General features: G+C 35.0%; 1 protein-coding gene across 1 annotated transcript; it reads right to left on the bottom strand.

The window, feature by feature from the left end:
• Positions 1-2,446: 2,446 nt before the first annotated feature.
• Positions 2,447-7,380, bottom strand: LOC111996720 (serine/threonine-protein kinase D6PKL2). The gene is given in 3 exon segments (XM_024028718.2): positions 2,447-4,220; positions 6,678-6,915; positions 6,918-7,380. Coding segments are annotated over 3 exon segments (1,371 nt in total). The 5' UTR covers positions 7,249-7,380; the 3' UTR covers positions 2,447-3,418.
• Positions 7,381-20,776: the final 13,396 nt, after the last annotated feature.

The following is a 20,776-nucleotide window of genomic DNA, read 5'->3' on the forward strand; positions in this document are numbered from 1 at the left end:
ACAAGTACAACTATGAGAGCTTCTTCGTTTTATGACTGTTGTCGTTGAAGCTTCAAATTGTTTACAGTTCAAACGACAAGTGAACTGTCGTCGTTTTGCCGTCCCAAGCTCTTTGCGAACAATTTTATTTTGTGACGTGACGACTTCGTCATCAAAGGTATTGGGGATTTTTTAGAAAATAACTACAAAACCTAAACAATATTATTAGTTAGGCAATGTTTCAAACATATTACATTTTTAACAATTCGAGTCGTCATCTATACAAATAAATCGACTTCACTGAAGTCGATTTCTTTGTATAGAAATCGACTCCAGCGAAGTCGATTTATATAGAAACCGAATTCCCAGGCATCCCAGTACAACTACAAACTGCAAAACCACATAGATCTTGCGACCCAGGCGACCAATTTCAATTCCAAAAAAAACGAAACCCAAACAGATCTGTGAGGTACGAAACCCAAACAGCGTCCGACTTCGGTCATTGTCCAACTCCACGAATGACAAATCTGATCTGATCTGATCTCGAAATGGAGTCGTCGTCGATGGACTTCGGTCAGACTCGGCGGATCCGTGAGGTACGATGGTGCTAAAGGAGCTCATTCAGAACGCCGACGATGCAAGCGCCACCACCATCCGACTCTGACCGCCGTGTCCACCCCGCCTATGCCCAGCTCCCAGTAGCTATAAGTAATGAAGAGGCTCATCTGAAAAAAAGCTTGATTCAGTGTTTGAATATCTATACAAAGAAATCGACTTCGCTGAAGTCGTTTTCTATACAAAGAAATCGATTTTAGTGAAGTCGATTTCTTTGTATAAAAGATTATTTCTGTGTATAAAAAATGAGTCCAAAGGACTCGATTTCTTTATCTACGTGGCGCAAAAAATAGGAGATATGAACAGTAAAATCGACTCCTCTGAAGTCGAATTATTAGAAATGTAATATGTTTGAAACGTTGCCTAACTAATAATATTGTTTAGATTTTGTAGTTATTTTCTAAAAAATCCCAAGGAGTTTTGGTAGAAAACTAGATACAGAATGGGCCGGCCCGAGACTTTTTGAGGCCTTAAATTGAAAGCTGGTTTTTCATAATGATAATCGGAAACCCTAATGATTCAAAGACCGAAGTCAAAGCAATGAAAATTGGAAGAGCCAACTGAAAGTAGGCCCAAAAGGTACTTCTCCCATTTCGGGCAACACTAACGATTCTATACTTAATTGTTGAAATGGATGCTTTGTCTATTGTTCAATTTATGAAGAATTTTGCTTCTAACCATCACTTGGAGCCTTTACTTACTGATTGCAAGAAATTTCTGATGGGCATGCCTTGGACTCGAACTAATTACATCTATAGAGAAGCCAACTAATGTACTAATGCATTGAAAAAACTTAGCGCTAATTTAAACTTTGTTTTTGTAACTTTTGATCACCTACCTAATGTGGTAGATAACTTGCTCGCTCTAGATAAAGTAACAAACGTTTGTAATAGTCTTATTTTTATTTATGTTTAGTCTAATATATTAGCCATTTTAACCCTAAAAAAAAAAAATCATGTCAAAGTGGGTCTATTCGTTATGACATGAGCTGATTTATACTAAACACTACCTTGCGAAAAGTGTTTCAAGTTCAATAGTCGTGTCAAACATTGTCACCTGACTCACCCCTAAATTCGAGTAAGGACAAGAATTGAGACCAACTGTTTATTTTGAAAGACAATTCTTGAATTCATATAATTAACCCAAAGAGCTCTAATATTTAATTATTCATTTTCAAATTGAATTTTGATAACGAACATACACTCCAAAGTTTGACTTTTCTATGGACTTTATATATAAGGATTGTATTAACATTTATTAAAGCTATCCACACAAAAATATCGTAACCAGAATCCCTCACTGACACGACTCATGACCCTCGTGACCTCGTTGCTTTCTCTTCCTTTGTTGTGGGTGTCCACCATTCAAAATCTAGTTGTTCAATCAACTCTACATCAACAATTTCATAGAATGTATTAATTTTAAAACTTTAGTAAATAGACTTGCATATTCCTTAATTATGTCTGAATTGACTACTAGTTTATCATCTTCTTGTTTATTTGTTTTCCTATCAAGTTTTTTTCCTCATATGATTTTTTTAATTATTTTTTATTCTTAAAAAAACTAACAACTGAATTATTAGTTGAACTAATGGCTCAATAGTCGAATCAGTTAACTTTTATGCCAATTCCTTTCCATGTTTAACACAGGTTCAATAACTATATGGGTATCATTAAATAAATAAATAAACACACACACACAACACACTACCCAGAAAACTTTAATTTTTGCGAATGACATCTTATTATTATATTGCTTATCTTACAAAAACAAAACTCACCGAAATTGCATAACTTGATAGCAATTATGCACCAAATACACCCATTGACTCCTTCCAAAACAAGGAAAAAAAAAAAAAAAAATCCCCATTGATGGGTCCAATAAATTTAATCACAAGGGGGACTCAAAGTTCAATTACAAAGACCAGATAAAAAAGGCATTCTCAATCCCATCAAAAAAGAAAAAAGAAAAAAGAAAAAGATGAAGCATTTCCAAGTTCCAACTTCTCTACACTAGAATAAAGAGATATTAGCCAAGAACATTGTAGTTCAATTCACACTTCTTAATATTTTCCAAGAGAGAAGTCTATGACTTAGATGATCTTCCCAAACCCAGCAATCAAATTATCACACAACTTTTTTTCTCTTTTAAACGATACTACAGTGAACGAGGACAAGTATCATGTGTATCACCAAAAAGAAAACAAACTAAGACTAGCTATCCTGAGCACTGTGCCCAGCCCCACATTTTTTTCCTTGCACAAAGCAAATCACGTGGTGGGGACCTGTTCTTCGCAAGCAAACACACAACCCAGCACGATGCATGCCCATGGGCATGGCTCCGCCCCCGCGTTCGGTGGACAACCAACTACGCGGTGCCACCGGCTTTTTCAATATCATCCATCCCCCGAAGTCAATATCATTGTTTATGTTTTAAGTTGTCGGGATCCAAAGTTTCCACACTCTAGCGTTGACAATGATTTCTATAGCCCTATCAACCACCAAAGGAATTTTATTTTCCAAAGACACAGAATATTAAAACAAAATGGAAATGGGAAGTTGACAACTGCTTGTCGCTATTATCATGTGAGATTGAGAAACCAAAAATATTCTTGTTCAATTTTATCTGCTACCCATCAATTTCATGCCCACCTTGCTTATCGCAAGACCTTCAATACCTATCTGTATGACAGCAACTCTTCTAACCTCCCAATAATTCATCCATTTCTCACTTCCTAGTAAACTTTCTAATCTACAATCAAATCAAAAATTCGACCAATCGAGTCATTAGCTGTACTTTGTATTATTAGATCTTATTTTTCTTCTTAATAATATTCCACTGAAGTCTGAGGACAACAAGTTTCATGTGACACAACTTCTTTACTAAATGGGGGAGGGATATAAGGTGGGGGCGTACATCTTAACAATGCCCAATTGACCCCTTGGAAAAATGGGTGGTGCTTGATGGCTGAGGCACCCATTGTGCACCCTAGTCGCCTTGCCGGGTCTTTAACCAATAGTTGTGATATGAGGTCCTTAGCCGTGGCGGGCACGGCAGGTTCTTTTGGGAACTCGAGGGCTCGAGCCACGATATTAGCTAAGGTTAACTCGTTGTCCACGCCCCTAAAGGGCGTGACCCCATAAAATAGTTCAAATATAAATATCCCTAGTGTCCACCAATCCACAGCACTACCATGCCCCTCACCAGACACAATCTCCGGAGCCAAATACTCGTGGGTCCCAACGAAAGACATGGACCGAATATCAATGGGCTCGGCCACAAACTCAGGCCCACCTCGATGGCCCAATTTCTTCTTCTTTTTGCGTTTCGGGTGGAAGCACGATACAGCGGGGACTATACAATTGGGAATAATGCATGAAGACGATGTGAATGGAGGTGGATCCATTGGGTAGTAGTCCTTTTGGGGGGCCACGATTGTTGGGTTTTGATCAGAAATTATCTGAGCCGTTGATGAAGAGCTGTCACACTTTAATGATAGATCAAAGTCGGTAAGCATGATGTGGCCGTCGGATCGAATCAACACATTTTCTGGCTTTAGATCTCGGTATACAATTCCCATCATGTGAAGGTACTCTAGAGCTACCACCACCTCTGATGCATAGAATCTGGGGACACAATTAATAGTTTAATATTAGTATTATTATTAACCGACAGACTCATTATAGGATTAATCACTTCGACAAGTCAAACAAGATTAATATAAGAACAAGAAGAAGAAGAAGAAGATAGAATAGGACAAGTACAATATTGTTTCCACGGGGTCCCCATGGTTTTTGGACAGAGAAGCATTTACCATCCAACATGTTCAGTTAAATTGCAATAATGTCGCATGAAAAAAAAAATTGCAACAATGCCAATAACCGTGATTTCCACTGATAGGTCACTCATTGGTCCTCCATTGGGGCACGGGGTACCATTAAATATAATAATAAAAAAATCTATGCACTCATATAATTGTGATCAACCGATTTATTATTAAAATCTAAGGGTATAACTGGACAAGGAGATGGAGGCTTCAGAAACCGAGTGAGACCATGTTGTATTCCACTGTTCCCAAAAATTCTTTGACCTTTAAACAGCTAAAAAAATTTAATTAGTAAAATACTAACATATTAGTACAGAACTAAAATTCTAAAAATAGAGAACAATTTTCAATGACTTAATTGATGAAATGGATTTGTTGTACTCCTTTGTTTTAGAATGTTGGTGTGTGTCTAACTTTCCATATTTTGTTTAAAAAGATGAGATTTCACAAGTCACAACTTCACATCAGCAGAAAAATTCATTGCAAGGCGTTGTGCGCTTTTGTTTGTTGTTACCATATTGTTGTTTATACTTTATACTTTCCAAATGCGTTTCATCAAATCTTATGGCAATTTGCAAGGCGTTGCCCACGTTTGTCACCATATTGTTGTATGCTTTCCAAATATGTCTGAACGGTTAAAGAAGATCACATAATTCATCAAAACCCATTGCAAGCAAAGCAGCCCATGATCCACATAAAATTCTCAAGAAGAATAGGATAAAAAAAAGGCAAAACAACAAAACAAAAGTAGCAATAAAATAGATGCTTATAGAATTTCTAGAAGTGGCGGGAAATAAGGCAAAGAAATATATTTAAAATCAGCCAAAAAAAATAAAATCAACATGGGGCCAGAAATTTACCCCCAAAAAAAAAAAAAAAAAATTCCCAGAAATCCCGCGAAAGATAACGGAACCCAAAACCAGAATATATGATATACTGATTTCATGGACATACCAATAATCAATCTCATCGAAAATAATATATATACTTTTTGTTTTTTTTTAATCTTCCAAAGTGATTGCCAAGAAAAGACATATATGCCCTCCCAGTTTCTAGAAAAGCACAACTTGAATTATTAATCATATAGCTTTTTTTTTTTAAATAACAGGTTCTATTTAGAACTTTCAATGATAGCAGTAGCACTTACATGTGTTACGTGTACCACAAACTCCTTCAAACCACAAGCAAACCTATCCATCCCATCCACCTGTTTAATCTTAGTGCCTAGTGCCTAGTGCCTACTGTACTGTCTAGTACAAAATCTAATAAATCCAAACCGACTGTACCCCTGAATGCCTAGTCAGGCTCAATTCCAAAATCAGTGCGTTTCATTTAAAGTGCAAACCTTTCTCATACTTCCTACAGTATAGCCCAACGGTTACATATTTATTAACCAATGTGAATTTTAATGTCTTTGTTTGCTCTTTCTATCCAAAAATAAATATAAGTTACTTGTTTGCTCAACTAACAATGACACGAAGTATATGTAATGCAATGACATATGTCTATGCGATATTAATGGTCTAAATTAAAGGAATATCAGTGCACTGGTTGAGACAACCTCCACATTAAATTAATACAGAATTGGAAACGGCTAAAAGTTACTGATATAATTAATTATTACTCCATTAATTGTAATGGGTAGCCCTACGTGACTAGATTGTTCATTTGGGAGAGTTATTATTAGGTGCTAACTATATCTGTTGCTAATTAAATTCATGACAAGATGTCACTGTATTCTAAGGACACTTAATAATTTTCTTCCATTTAACTTCCCGGATTTTAATCATTCCTTGTAGCTTGGACCAACTACATAACCATCACGTGACTAATGACAAGATCACGATTTGATAACATGATTTTTTGTTTTTGTTAATATCATGGGTCAATTTAACAAATAAAAAAAATTAATTTTTTTTTTTGCAAAGTGACTGACGCGTAAACAAATAATTAGCTGCATCTCAACAAAAACCGATCAGCCAGCGAGCCAGTCAATACAGAACTGACACAGCGTTGCCAGTGGGCCTATCTCCGATTGGAATCAGCTGATGGTGGACCCCACAGGTGATCGTGAATTAGCCCGCAGGGAATCCCAGCCTCTCCTTGAAATTTTCGAAATATTTAAAAAGAGGGGGCAAATGAAAAATGAAAATTAAATAAATAAATTAAGCGCGTAAGTTGTACTTACTATAATTTTTAGTTACTTAGTTATTAATGAGAGGGAGAGAGAGAGGAGAGTGTGTGCTAACGTGCGCACCTGACGGCGGATTCGGCGAAGCGTTTGGACGGTTGGCGTTGACGGTGGACGTGGAGGTCGCCGCCGGTGCAGAACTCCGTCAACAGGCAGAGCCACTTCGGCGCGTCGATGCTCGCGTAGAGCGTGGGCAAGAAAGGATGGTCCAGCATTTGCAGAATTTCCCTCTCGGTCCTCGCGCGACCTTCTTTGCTTCGGCTCGCCAGTTGCTTCTTGTCCATCACTTTCGCCGCGAAGAGGCAACAGTTCGTTCGGTTGTTTTCAGTTCTGTGAGGTGGACGGAGCCGATGTCGCCGGAGCCGAGTCGGGCGACGAAGCGGAGGTCCGAGAGGGAGAGTTGGCGGGTCTGGAGCTCGGAGCGGATCCGGTTGATGGCGGACCAGCAAGGGTCGGAGGAAGGCGCGTGGTGTTTCGTGGTCGAGGTGGAGCCGAGTGAGCCGAAGGAAGCCGTGAGTGTGGCTTCGGAGCCGGAGCTCGTGCTTCGGTTGATGTCGGCGGTGGTGTTTGTGGTGGCTGTGGAGGTGAAGCTTAGGCTTTGAAGGTCGTCGGTGAAGTCGTCTAGCCATGGCTCCATTTTGCACAGAAAGCGAGAGAGAGAGAGAGAGAGAGAGAGAGAGAGTTGCGATTGTTGGAAAGAGAGAGAGAGATAGGGGGGTTATGAAGGTGGAGAGGGGAAGTTGGAGCCTTGGAGGTAAGGGGTGTTGGGCCTAAAAGGAGTCTTTTGGGCCATGTGGGGTTCGGCTTTTTGGTACACGGGTGGGCCGGATTTTATGTGAACATTGCTTAATCATAACTACCTTTTATGCTAAACCACACAAAAATTAGTACTCTTTGAACAATTAAGGGAAGATAATGCATGCTAGTCTTATAAGTTGAGGGCTTAAAAGGGTTATAAAATAAGGCAAATTTGCTTGTGATTAGATTGATTTTAACTCAATAAGATGGTTAGTTAAATACAAATCAAATGTGTACTCAAGTTTGAAGTTCAATTAAATACATATTCATGAACCGAAGAATATGGTAGATGACTAAGTTTATTAGTAAGCATTCACATCAATTTGGGTAAAAATTATTTTCTATTTTAGCATAATAACGTACTTTTTTTTTATTTTACACAACAAATTTTCAAAAACATATATATCAGATTATCTATTATATATTTTATTTTATTTAAATAATTATATTTTATTCTTTGTTTATTATTATCTTCATAAAGTTCGATACAGAGAAAGGAATTTGATGAGGTTAGAAATTTTCTTTTTGAAAAAAAAAGTATAAAGTTGCAGAAACTATCAATATTTACATGGTTACTGTGGGGCCTAAGAATTTGGTGACCCCAACCCATTTTTGTACTGGGCCCAAGGCCCACGCCGAGAAGGAAGGAACTTCCGAGGACGAACTAAGAGAGCCTATATTGGCGAGAAACATCGCCAAGGACAATCCTGTCCTCAGCCAACAAGATCATAAAAGGGAAGAGTGGCACGCTATTAAGGGCAGCCTCCCAGAACATTTTGAAAAGAATGACTAGTATAAGGGGTCAGCCATAAGAGCATGGTAGAGGAGCAGTTCAAGGAGAAGCCGTCACCTTCACATTAAGTACCCCCTAACTAACGTCCTAGCCGCAATAATGAGGAAATGACTTCTGAATAGCGCTACCTTGATTACCGCGACTCACAGAACACCAAAAAGGATATCTGATGGGATAGACACTCAAGTATAGGCTTAGATGATTAACAAGTGCTCCCAGAGCATTCTGAAAAGAATGACTAATACAAGGGGTCAGCCATAGGAGCATGGTGGAGGAGCAGTTCAAGGAGAAGCTGTCACCTTCACATTAAGTACCCCCTAACTAACGTCCTAGCCGCATTAATGAGGAAATGACTTCTGAACAGCGCTACCTTGATTACCGTGACTCACAGAACACCATAAAGGATATCTGATGGGACAGACACTCAAGTATAGGCTTAGATGATTAACAAGTGGAAAGTTAAGATCATTTAAAGAGGACTATATAATAAGAGAAACCCACCATTAGGAAGGGGGGGGGGGAGAGGATGGCAATCTCAAGAACTCCTGCAACCATGGTCATCCAACGCATACTAGAACAGAGCTACTCGGATGGTGCCAAGGACGAACTTTCTTTGAATAAACTCAGCTCATTTTTGTTTGATCACCATGTAAATCCATCCTAGTCGTTATCCACGCACTAAATCCTAGCTCTTTGGCACACTCTCTACAAATTTATTGTATCAGGCTCAGTGGGCAAAGATTCCTTACGTTTGGGGCTTGGCCCGAAAATCGTGACTCTACAGTTACTGTAACAACTTTACAAATTTATACATCTTTAATTTGCCTGATGTGAGTGATTTTTGGAACTTGAATGTGTTAATTTTACACATTTTTTTTATTGTATGCATACTGATGCAAATGCTCTTAAAATGTATAAATTTAGAAAGAAAGTACATTTTTTAACTAATAAGTATAAAAAAAAAAAAAAAATTGTAGAGAGAAACAAAACTTATCAAAAGTTGCATTTATATTCTTGAAGTTCATTAGTAACTTTTCATTATACTATAATTGCCAATATGCCCTATGAAAAGTAATAAAAATAGAACATAGCTATTTGAAGTAAATTTATCTAATCAGCCTAATAAAAACTTGTAAATAAGCTTGAGCAAATGACCTCCCTTTCTAAGGGATGGCAATTTCTATCCAACTCCATTGAAAACCACTCCAAATGAGGCTAGTTTTCCCTACCTTTGTTAAAGATATCAATGTTCAGTTTTAGTAAAACCCAAGTCTGTTCATCAAAAAAAAAAAAAAAAAAAAAAGTAAAACCCAAGTCCAATCCTATTTGGTGTGCAAGCCAATAAATCATAATTTTACTTATATTGCAAGTTTTGTAATTATATTAGTTTAGGGTTTAACCTTCTATAAAATCATGTTATGGGTTTATTGTGATACGTAGTTTGCTATTTAATTGTAAAGATGTAGTCATCAAGAATTTTGTTTAATGGATGTAAGCTATCAAGTCAAATCACATGAATTCCCTCTATTCCTCTCTATATCTCTCTTGCTTCTACTTTGTCTTTCTATTTTATTAAATTTTCACATGGCATTAGAGCCACAACTTTGCCCTTCTAGTGTCTCAAATACTGTTCATGTCTTCTTCAACCACTATTCCTCAAGACAATCGTCTTAGAGCAACCACGTTAGCATGTGTAAAGTCTTCTAAAATAGAAAGAGGTACACATTTTACACATTCTGAGTAAAAAAACACACACATCAGTGGGTGTAAAAATGTAAATATACACATTAGCTATAGTAACTGTGTATATTTACACGGTTACTGTAACTCGTCTATCTATTATTTTAGATTTTTTTTTCTCTCTCCTTCACCTGACTCTCACCTCTCTCTCTCATTTTATCTCAATTCCTCTCCTTGTCTCTGTTGCTCTCAGATCCTTCTCTTCAAGCTTAGATCCTTTCTTCAATATAATATTGCGACTAGCCAAAATGATGCCGTCAGAGCAACATCCTTCGCCTACACCACTCAAAAACTCAGATCATCTTCTAGACCACTTAAAAACTCTCGACCCCTGCGTCGCCTTCCTCCTCGACCTCGGCGGAACTACCGTGCTCGCCACGCTAACTGTCGGCCTCATGGTCTCCTAGCACACCTAATCTGAAACGTTTCGGTTGTCAGCGAAATCGGAACCACCAACATCTCCCACATACTTTTTGGCCTCACCGGCACGGTTTAGACGTGGAATAAGCACAGCCGATACAACGAGCTTGGAACCTTGGAAGAACAAAGCAACACCAACGCACTTGGGTTTTTGTTTGGCTGCTCATAATTTTGCTTAGAATTGTGTGTTTTTTTTTTAAAAAAAATTTGTTGACTGTTTATGTGTTTGATAGGAATGAATTAGCTAAAGATTTGTGGGTTGAAGATGGTGGCTGGGTGGGTTGACAGTGGGTGTGGATTGAATACTTTATTTGAATAAATGTGTATAATAAATAAACTGATGTGGGTGTTTTGTAAAAATAGAAGTGTAAAATAGAAAAAGTAGGTTTTAGATGTGTAAATTTACAAAAATTGTATATCAACTAATGCGGATGCTCTTAGAATTATGATTTACTTTTCATGGTTTCCATTGGATTTCAAGCAACCCTATACAAATGATTGCTCGACTTGGCCATTAAACACCATTAGCTGCTGTTTTCCAACCACTTTTGAGTTTTGACAACTAATTTTCTTATAACATGGCACTATCTCTTTCCATTTTTTGCTTAGATGATGAGTTTGGGGCATGTTTTTCCATTTGAGGCTCATAAGTCACATAGATTGGCCATCAATCATCCTTTTTTGGATTCAATCTATGAAAAATTCACCAACTCATTCATGTGCATCATTACGACATTGTCTTTTGCCAACATTTCTTAGGACACTAGTGTAGCCATCCTCCAACGATAGCACGCTAGCAGCCACTTTTTGGTCACTGTTGCAACTTGCAACCATTCTTAAGCATTTGTAGTTGTCCTCAGGCGTTCATTAGTTGTTGCTGTTTGCTGCCATCACTAGTGTTTTGCACGATTCATTCCATATTGTGCCTGGATCATTCTACGTCTAATCTGGTTCCTTATGATCATCTTCTTGAACTTATATCTCAAAGTCAAGTTATCTTCAAGCTTCTACCATGAATTTGAAAGAGGATGTTAAAGATATCAAGGTCCAGTTGTAATCAAGCCTAAGTCCAATCTATTTAGAGTGCAAACAAAGAAATCATAATTCTACTTGTATTGCAAGTAATGATCCTGTTAGTCTATGGTTTAACATTTTATAAATACTTGCTTTATGTTCCTTGTGATACACAATTTTTAATAGCAAATATATGTATAGTTTTTAAGGGTTTTTTTTATGTGAATGTAAGGCCGAACGACATAAATTACTCATATATCATTTTATCTTTCTCTTGCTTCCATTTTTTTCTTTCTATATTATTTGAATTTTAATCTTTCTATTTTCACATTATCGCTTGTATAAAAAAATTAATTAAAAAAGTAAAATAAGAAAAAGGAAGCATTATTTTGCATGATGTGTTATAATAAAAGGAAGCTTGTAGTTTCCAACAACACCGTTGTCTCTCTGATTCGGGCCATGCATTGTCATAAAAATTAATCACGCAAGACGCAACCACAAATGCCATGCACCCAGTACTCTGTGCCATTTCAATTACTAGCTAGCTTATCTGGTATTTAAAACCGCCATTGTAGTTGACATCAAACTTTTAACTAGTACAAAGTGGACTAATGCAACCATACCTTTTTTTTTTTTTTCCAAAAGCTATAAGACTGATCCTTATATATAGTCCATGTCAAATAAAGAAACTGGTGGAGCTAGCTAGCTAGCTGTTTCGCTTTAATCTCACACTTTGATAATCAATTAAAGTCCTATTTATACATTGATGATGGAACTACATGGTTGTCTGCTATAGTATCACTGTCTTCACCATTAAAAATACGTCAACAAGGGACATAAGCAAGCATCTGTGTCATCACCATATCCATTTGTTTTCTTCGTATGTCGCAACCGATGCATGAATGAATGCCCAATAATAAACAGTGATTAACATTAGGATTACTTGATTTCAGGCTGAAATAGCGTTATATATGTCACATTTCAGCAGTGGGCCTATATAAACGTGTAATGTGTTGCTATCACAGTGCATTACCAACTGCGCTTTTACAAAAAAGGAATTCTATATTGACTGCTAATTAGCCTGAGAAAAGTAACTTTCAAGTTTCAACTCTATTGAAATAGTATTTGACAACTGGCCATGCAAAGCAATATTTGAGTAAATGATATGTAAATAAGAGTGATGACAGTAAAAGAATGAGAATTTAGTGAGTGGTGTGCACCTTTTATTTTATTTTATTTTTCCATCTTTTCCCTTCTCCATACTTTGTGTGTTTGAGACCAACTTATAAGCCAACTTTTTGCTTTTATGTGCAGCTTTTAAAACTTTATTTTTTTCTTATTTTTTCAAAATATAAGTATTTTTCAATACACTTTTAGCAAAAATTAAAGAAGATGTTTCCAAACAGGACGAATCATACAACTGAAAGAGCATCATTTCATAATAGTAGCTAAAGCATCAAATCATGGTTATAGCTATGTCTCAACTTTAAAGCACTATTAAAAATGCTTTAGTGACTTAGAACACCATTGGCAACGTAGTTATTGTCCTGCATGTTTTTATCATATTGACTGAGATAGACATGTAATTTTGTATGCACCCAAATGATTCTATTGGCATTGCCTTTTGCATTAAAGTTTAAACACTAACTTGTTGAAACATTAACATATACTTTCTCCTTGTCGGCATGGGGAATCGACTCAAATCCATAGTCGTCGTTAGTGATCTTTAGTACATTATAATCATATCATGTGATGCTCAGTACACCTCTGTTAAGGGCTTCTTTTTTGGGCCATAATAAATGGGCCGTAATCCCAACGAATTGAATGGATGAGGCTAGGTTAGACATGCCTCCAAGTTCACAAATGTCCATATATATGTATGTATTGATTCTTTCAGTCAGCAATTTCATTATTGTGACACAAGCCCACTACATTTAAGCTTTATGTAAGAGTGAAACTGTCTGGTGGGTATAGAAGGGGACAAGTTTTGGAAGGAGTAAAAGTCACACGCTTTATACACTAACCACTTACACACACTCACTGCCACGGGCCCACATGATTCAAATCATGTTTTTAAAATATAATTTTACAGTTTGAACTAAAATACATAATTTTAATAAAAATTGTGTTTTAAAAATACAATTCAAAAAGGTAGTGTGTATGGGCCTGCAATTGAGAGTAATATAGTCATATACTTCTATTGTACACTAACCTCTCACACACACTCATTGCCACATACCCACGTTACTCAAACCGTGCTTTTAAAATATCATTTTACAGTTTTAACTAAAATACACAATTATAATAGAAATTGTGTTTTAAAAATATGTTCTCAAAAGGTAGTGCAAATGAAGTGTAGAATTGAGAGTGCATATATAATAAGATTTTCCATTTTGGAAAATAATTGATGTGATACTCATACACCTTAACACATGTATGTTTCGATGTATGTAATTCAAGCGAATGACGGTCACGTTCCAACCAAAAGTGCATGCCTTTTTAAAATTATGATACTACTTTTTCTCTCTCTCCACATGATTTTTAGCCAATTTATGCAGCTAGCCCAAGCAATGGTTATTCTCTCTCTAGCATAAATCTTGAGTAAATTAATTCCAACGCTTAATCTAGGCTTTAAAAACCTAGCCTCTCAAAATGCTTTAGATTGGCCATTAAATGCTCGACTAGCAACTTTTAGTCACCTTATCTAGTAGGATAGAATATGGGCAGGGTTGGAAAAGTGGGAGGATAGTATATGGGTAGGGTGTGTAAAAGTAGATAAATAGAAAAGATTTAGTTTTCTTTCTGTGTGTTTGATTGAGGGAGTGGAAAAGTTAAGAGATGGAAAACTCTTTTGTTTAGTTGAGTAGAAAAATAAGAGGATAAAAAATGTAGTTTGTAAAAATTTACTCTCATGCCCCTAATATACAAATAATTATTTTTTAATAGTTTATAAAAATTAATTTTTTAAATTACTACAAACTTACAAACTAACACAACTAATAAAACATCTAGCAAAAGAAAAACTAATAATAATAATAAGTTTCCATTTGATATGAAAAAAAGGAAAGCAAAACATGAAAACAATGCCCAAAAAAAAAAAAAAGGCAAAAAGCAAAACATGAAAACAAAATGCCAGCCAAAAAAAGAGAAAAAAAAAAGAAAAAAAGAAAAGAAAGAGGAAGTAAAAAAGAAAAAGAAAAGAAGCAGCATTAAATAAGGGGAGGGCAAATAGATAATTTTCCTTTAAACCCACTCCTTCCCCCGTCCCCACTTTTTCTTCCTGAGGTGAAAACTTTTTCTTCTTAAATGATGGGGCAAGGAGAAAACTCCCTGGTTCCCTATTTTCTCCTCCCCAACCAAACACCCTCCTCTCTCATTTTCTCTCCTATTTTCTCTCCCCTTCTATCATTTCACCCCTACCAAGCATACCAAGGGAAAAACTAAATCAAGATAATGTAACCAAATACTCCACATCGGGCAAAAATAGGGCCAACCTACACACCCATGCATGTTCATCGTCCATGATAAAAAGGTCATATGATCATCACTTCCCACAAGAAAGCTGACATTTCAACAAAGCTAATGTTTCATTTTTCTAAAAGGAGAGGCTCCCATACTTTGAAATCTATCTAATTTGGTTCCTAATCTTTCAATATAAAAAACTATCACCACCTAAACTTTCTCAATCTCCTCAGCACCATATTCTTGCTCTAGCTTCATCGAAACCTCTTCAATTTCATCACTACCAAAACTCTTAAGTCTGATCCCATATTACCAAACATTACTCACCTCTCAATTAGTCTCTTAAGTCTGGTAAACAGTAATATCTTACACGTCCAGAAAGATGAGAACTTCACGTTTAGCAAAGGGACAATGACCAAAGTTTACTCGCTAATCCTCTTATACTGATTGGCCTCCAGGCTCTATGGTCACCATTCCTATATTCACAAAAATAAAACATTCTTCTAGCAAGAGAAATGAGAGAGTAATGTAACTTCAATTGGCATCCACCACCCAAATCTATAACTCACTTTTCTCTTTGGTTGCTACTTTATTATATATAACTAATTATATTTACTTTAATATTAATCATGTTTATACAAATTTACTGAATTTAATTAATATTTCTTTGCTAAAGTCCTTTACATGACTTTGCGGGACATCTTTTATTTTACCATGACAGATACTTTATTTTGTCTTTCTTGAACGTGTTTACTTGGCCTTGATGAAATCTTTCCTATTACTTTGCTGGATAAGATCATTGTTTAATTAGCTTTGTTGGACTCATTTTATGCTTTGCAAAATATAAATCATTTAGCTTTACTAGACTTTTGTCAATATTTTAACTTGTTTATATAAACTTACCAAATCTTGTCAACTGGGCCTTGTTAGCAGGGCCAGCCCTGGGCCTAGGCCACTTAGGCCATCACCTAGGCCCTATACTAGAGAAAGGCCCTAAATTTTGATGGCAAAAATTAATATATTTTTTTTGAGATATAGAGAAAAAAATTAGTTTTATATTTTTCTTCTACTTTAAAGAAGTTTCAAAGAATTAAGTAATATTAGAGATAACACAATTTTAAATACATGGGTCTTACAAATATATGTATACTAATCACAATAAATAATTCAGATAGGAAAACACTATAAATATTATTAATTTTACTTGAAAACTTTACAAATTAATGTAACAATTAATATGATATGTGAACGTCAACAACTTATTAACTACATTTTTGAATTACTTTTTGTGATTGTTGATACATCTTTGTAAGTTTCATGTTGTAAAATTTACAATATCTCTAACATCATTCATTTAAATACTTGTTTATTATCTCCTTGAAATGTTACTAATCATATTCATTGCTACATCATTTGTAAGTTGTTTTTAGTAAAATTTATTATAACTTTAGCATTTTCCCAAAAAAAAAAAGTATATTACAAATAAAAAAGAATGGATTTTTGTTATAAAAAATTATGATATTAAACACTAGTAAAATATTATTTAAGTGATAACAAAAGGCCCCAATTTAAATATATCGCCTTAGACTCCAAATTTGTTGGGCCGCCCCTGCTGGTTGGACTTTTAACCCCAATTTTATTAGATTTAGACATTTAGTGATTTGATTTTTACTGAATACATTCACAGTTTCATTCGTCCCGGTTAATGTCTTTCATCAGTTATTAATATCTCACTTTTGTATTTGTATAGCCACCAGAAGCCGTATGTGACTTACATAGACATCACCATATAGCATGTCACAACCAACATTTGTGCTTATGGGCCTCGTGGTGGTGTTGTTGGATACTACTAACTGAACCTCGATCTGATTGTCACATGGTGTCATGCATCGGAGACATTTTTACACATCGTCGAGGAAGTCGGGCTTGTTAAAAGCTATATGAACAATTCCAATGTTACTGAATCACCTTACAGTCATCCTTAACATCGCTAGATGATAAACTAGTCTTTTTCTATGACATTTTTAAATCATATTTCACTCGTTAATTACGTTACTTTACTGTCAAAAATGAACTATTGCACGATGGTAGCAGCCAACAAGTGATTCACTGGCATGAATTTTGGACTTGACTATCCCACCACCAACATATCAAAACATGACATTTGTTCTAATATTTAAAAGACCTCAACAACCTCTGGTTGCTATAAAAGATTTTTCATCATTTAACTAGCTGGTAGTATCATATGGGACTGAGATTAATTGATAGCAATGACTGTTAAAACTCAATAACTTAGCCTCACAAGCTAGGATTCATCTAATAAAATTTAGAATATATTACTCACATGATCTAAATACCATCTCGCTTGAGGCTAAAAAATGTTGGACACAAACATTTGGAGTGGTGGAAGTGTGGAACATCCTAACTAAAGTAAAGTAATTAGCAAAGTAAAAAAAAAAAAAAAAAATTCTCAACCTGATTATGGTTAGGTAAAATTTCTTTTCCGTGGGTAATTTCCAGAGTTTGGGGTCTTCTTCTTTTGCCTTTTCCCATGTCATGTCAAGTTGAGATTGACTGATTAATTCTTGGACCAAGTTTAAGATGGGGTAGTCGAGTCCAGAATTCTCTGCTGAATGGGCCTCCTTTCAACTGTTACTAGTGCGGCTTGAGCCAATTCTGCATACTCAATGCCAACTTTCGATGATACTTTTGTAGACATCCCATTTCTCCAGCCTTAAAAAATCCTAGTTTTGAACAAAATATGGCCCAATGCAAAATCATCATGTTACACAAATGCAAAATATTATAACTCAACTAGAGTTTAATTTTGTGTAATAATGGATCATCATGAAATTCAAGGAAAAATTGGTCCTTTTCAGGGCCGAAATCTTTTTTTTTTTTTTTTTATTACAAATATATACAGGAAGAGATAATTTTCAAAGGTTAAAAAACAGTTCCATAATGAGCATGAATGCATAGGATTAACCGATTAAGGTTAACTGAATTTTATTGGTCCTTAAAGATTAATAAAAGTCAACTAAAACTTTAGGGCATGTTTGGTAGGTTGTAATAGACACTGTAATGTAATAGTTATTCATATTGTTTAGTTATTCTTTAGTTTGGTTATGTTTTTATTACAAGGAATAGTCATTCCTTATGAATATATATAGGAAGAGATAATGGATCATCATGAAATTCAAGGAAAAATTGGTCCTTTTCAGGGCCGAAATCAATATTTTTATTTATTACAAATATATATAGGAAGAGATAATTTTCAAAGGTTAAAAAACAGTTCCATAATGAGCATGAATGCATAGGATTAACTGATTAAGGTTAACTGAATTTTACTGGTCCTTAAAAGATTAATAAAAGTCAACTAAAACTTTAGAGCATGTTTGGTAGGCTGCAATAGGCACTGTAATGTAATAGTTATTTATATTGTTTAGTTATTCTTTAGTTTGGTTATGTTTTTATTACAAGGAATAGTCATTCCTTATGAATAGCTATTCTTCAAAATGAGGAATAATTATTCCTCTTTAAAATGTTGTATTAACTATTCATTAGTAAGTGCAATAATTTCAAAATTTAATATATTTCCAAATAAACAAACTTTCCATATACATCTAACAATTATAAAAATAAAAGAATCATAAAAAAAAACACATATCTCTCTTAAATTTAAAAATAACAATTTTTAAGGAGATATAATTGTATGAATAAGATATTTTCTAAAATGAATGTTAAGTTTCATTCTAATGTTATAACTCACAACCAAACTAATAAATATGTTTAGTTATTACATTACAACACACTTTATTACTAGTAATAAATATTACAATTTATGTCGTAATTTTCATTAAGTGTACCAAACGTACCCTAATAATTCCTATTTGTGTATAGGGAAAATGATCATGGACATGCATGAACGGCATAACCTTAGTATAGGGTAATTGGAAATTTCTAATTACTAAAATCAGTTATGTATTTGTTATGATAATTATTTTGTTTTTTTGGAGAGGCAAATTATGTTTAGGTTAGGTTAACCCAATCAGAAAAACCTTGAATTTATATCTTAAAAATGAAAAATACAAGAATGAAATCAGGGAAAAATGCAAAATTCGAAAATATTGGTCAAAGTTCCGATCTGGCCATTATGAAAGCTCGTCAAAACCTCCAAAATTTTATTTCTTTTTATTTTTCTCATTATAATTTTTCTAGAACTTTTATTGAATTAAAGATAATTGTTTATAATTTGCAAGCCAAGTCCCCTAAGCTTCTAATACTCTTATGTGGCGTTTGGTACAGGGTAATGTTTTAGGATTCCTAGGAATGTTTAAAGATTCCCATGTTTGGTTGCAAATCATGCTAGGGAATCAGATGCCAGGGGAATCTGGATTCCTCCCTTAAACCCCTCTCAGTGGGAATGTGGATTCCCTTTAAAACAGGTGGGAATCCAGATTCCCAAGCTTAAAGGAAATTGTATGTTTTATAAATTGACAATTTTAACCCTTTTTTTTAAATGACTTGGTAGTTCACATTCAAATCTAAGGATAAAATTGGAAAAATAAATAATTCATTTAAGATTCCTAGAAATAAACCAAACATAGGAATAGCTACATTCTTAGGAATGTGATTCCTAGGAATCACATTCCTAAGAATCTGGATGACAGAAGTAATGTGGATTTTCCCGTACCAAACGCCATATTAAAGTTTTTGCTTATAAATAATTAAATATAGGAACCATTCAGAAGGAGGGGTAAACAAAACACTTTTGCATTCCATTATTATTATGCCAAATTTTACCAATTAATTAAAAAACCCCAAAGCCACGAAATTTCCAAAGAGAAACTTCCAATTTAGCACAATACATCACAGCAACAGTATTGTCGACACTTCGTGAAAGTCATGAGGTCGGCTAATGAATCAGCCATTTCGATTTGTTATACTCTAAAGCCATCCACAGTTAACATAAAAAGAAAAAAAGCCATCCACAGTTCCATACACACTCGAAATAGTCCAAAGCCCCCATCTCATTCTCACGTGCCAAAGTCAAACAATAGTTCTTCCTTACCTGCTACTGCCCAATAGTCTCCAAAACACAAAACAACACCCAAATTCATAGGATTTCTAGCCCTACACCCTATTTGTCAACCGATCAACAACAAAGCAATAAGGCACCAACCAATCACATTTCCTCTTGAAATTCAAGGAAGAAATTTGAGGAAAATAAATGATATGTTTTCCAATCTAAAGTTTAAGCATTTTACAACCAAAATAACACATGATCATTAATAAAATTCATCTCTTTTTTGTGTGAAATTAATTAGAGAGAGAGAGAGAGAGAGAGAGCATGTGAAGGAAGGGGGCAAGGTGAGAATCCTTACCCTAGTCGATAATCAGTATTGAATGTGGTGTTGTCAAGTTGAGATATTGATGGATGAGGTGGTGTACTTTTGAAGGTGGTTGATAGTTCCACGCCTTCAATGCAATAACACCATTTAAGCTAAGGGATTAATTTGTTAACTAAAAAGGTTATTATTATTATTATTTTGCCTGAAGGTGACCATGGATCATAGGCTTGCAGAACGTTCCATTTTGTTGGATTCTCTTTGAAACAACTGAATTTTTGGATAAATTAGGTGTAATGTTTTGAGACCAAAAATTAAAACACTTATACTATCCAAAGAAAGAATATATAAAAAGAGATTAAAACACTTATACAAAAATATATATTATTTTAAAATTTTGTAATTTTGGAAAATTATATCATTACGTACGTGAACTTTTTTTTAATTAAAAAAGAGTTTGATTCACAACCCAAGTTAAATATAGCTATAGGAAATATATGAGTCTGCCTGTTTGGATGATCTTACATATTTCCATAGAATTATTTTTGGAATCTTTTTAATAGTAGATATTAAAACAATGTTCACTGGTA

Source organism: Quercus suber, unplaced genomic scaffold (assembly GCF_002906115.3).
Source record: "Quercus suber isolate HL8 unplaced genomic scaffold, Cork oak 2.0 scaffold_540, whole genome shotgun sequence".
In the NCBI taxonomy this organism is placed as follows: domain Eukaryota; kingdom Viridiplantae; phylum Streptophyta; class Magnoliopsida; order Fagales; family Fagaceae; genus Quercus; species Quercus suber.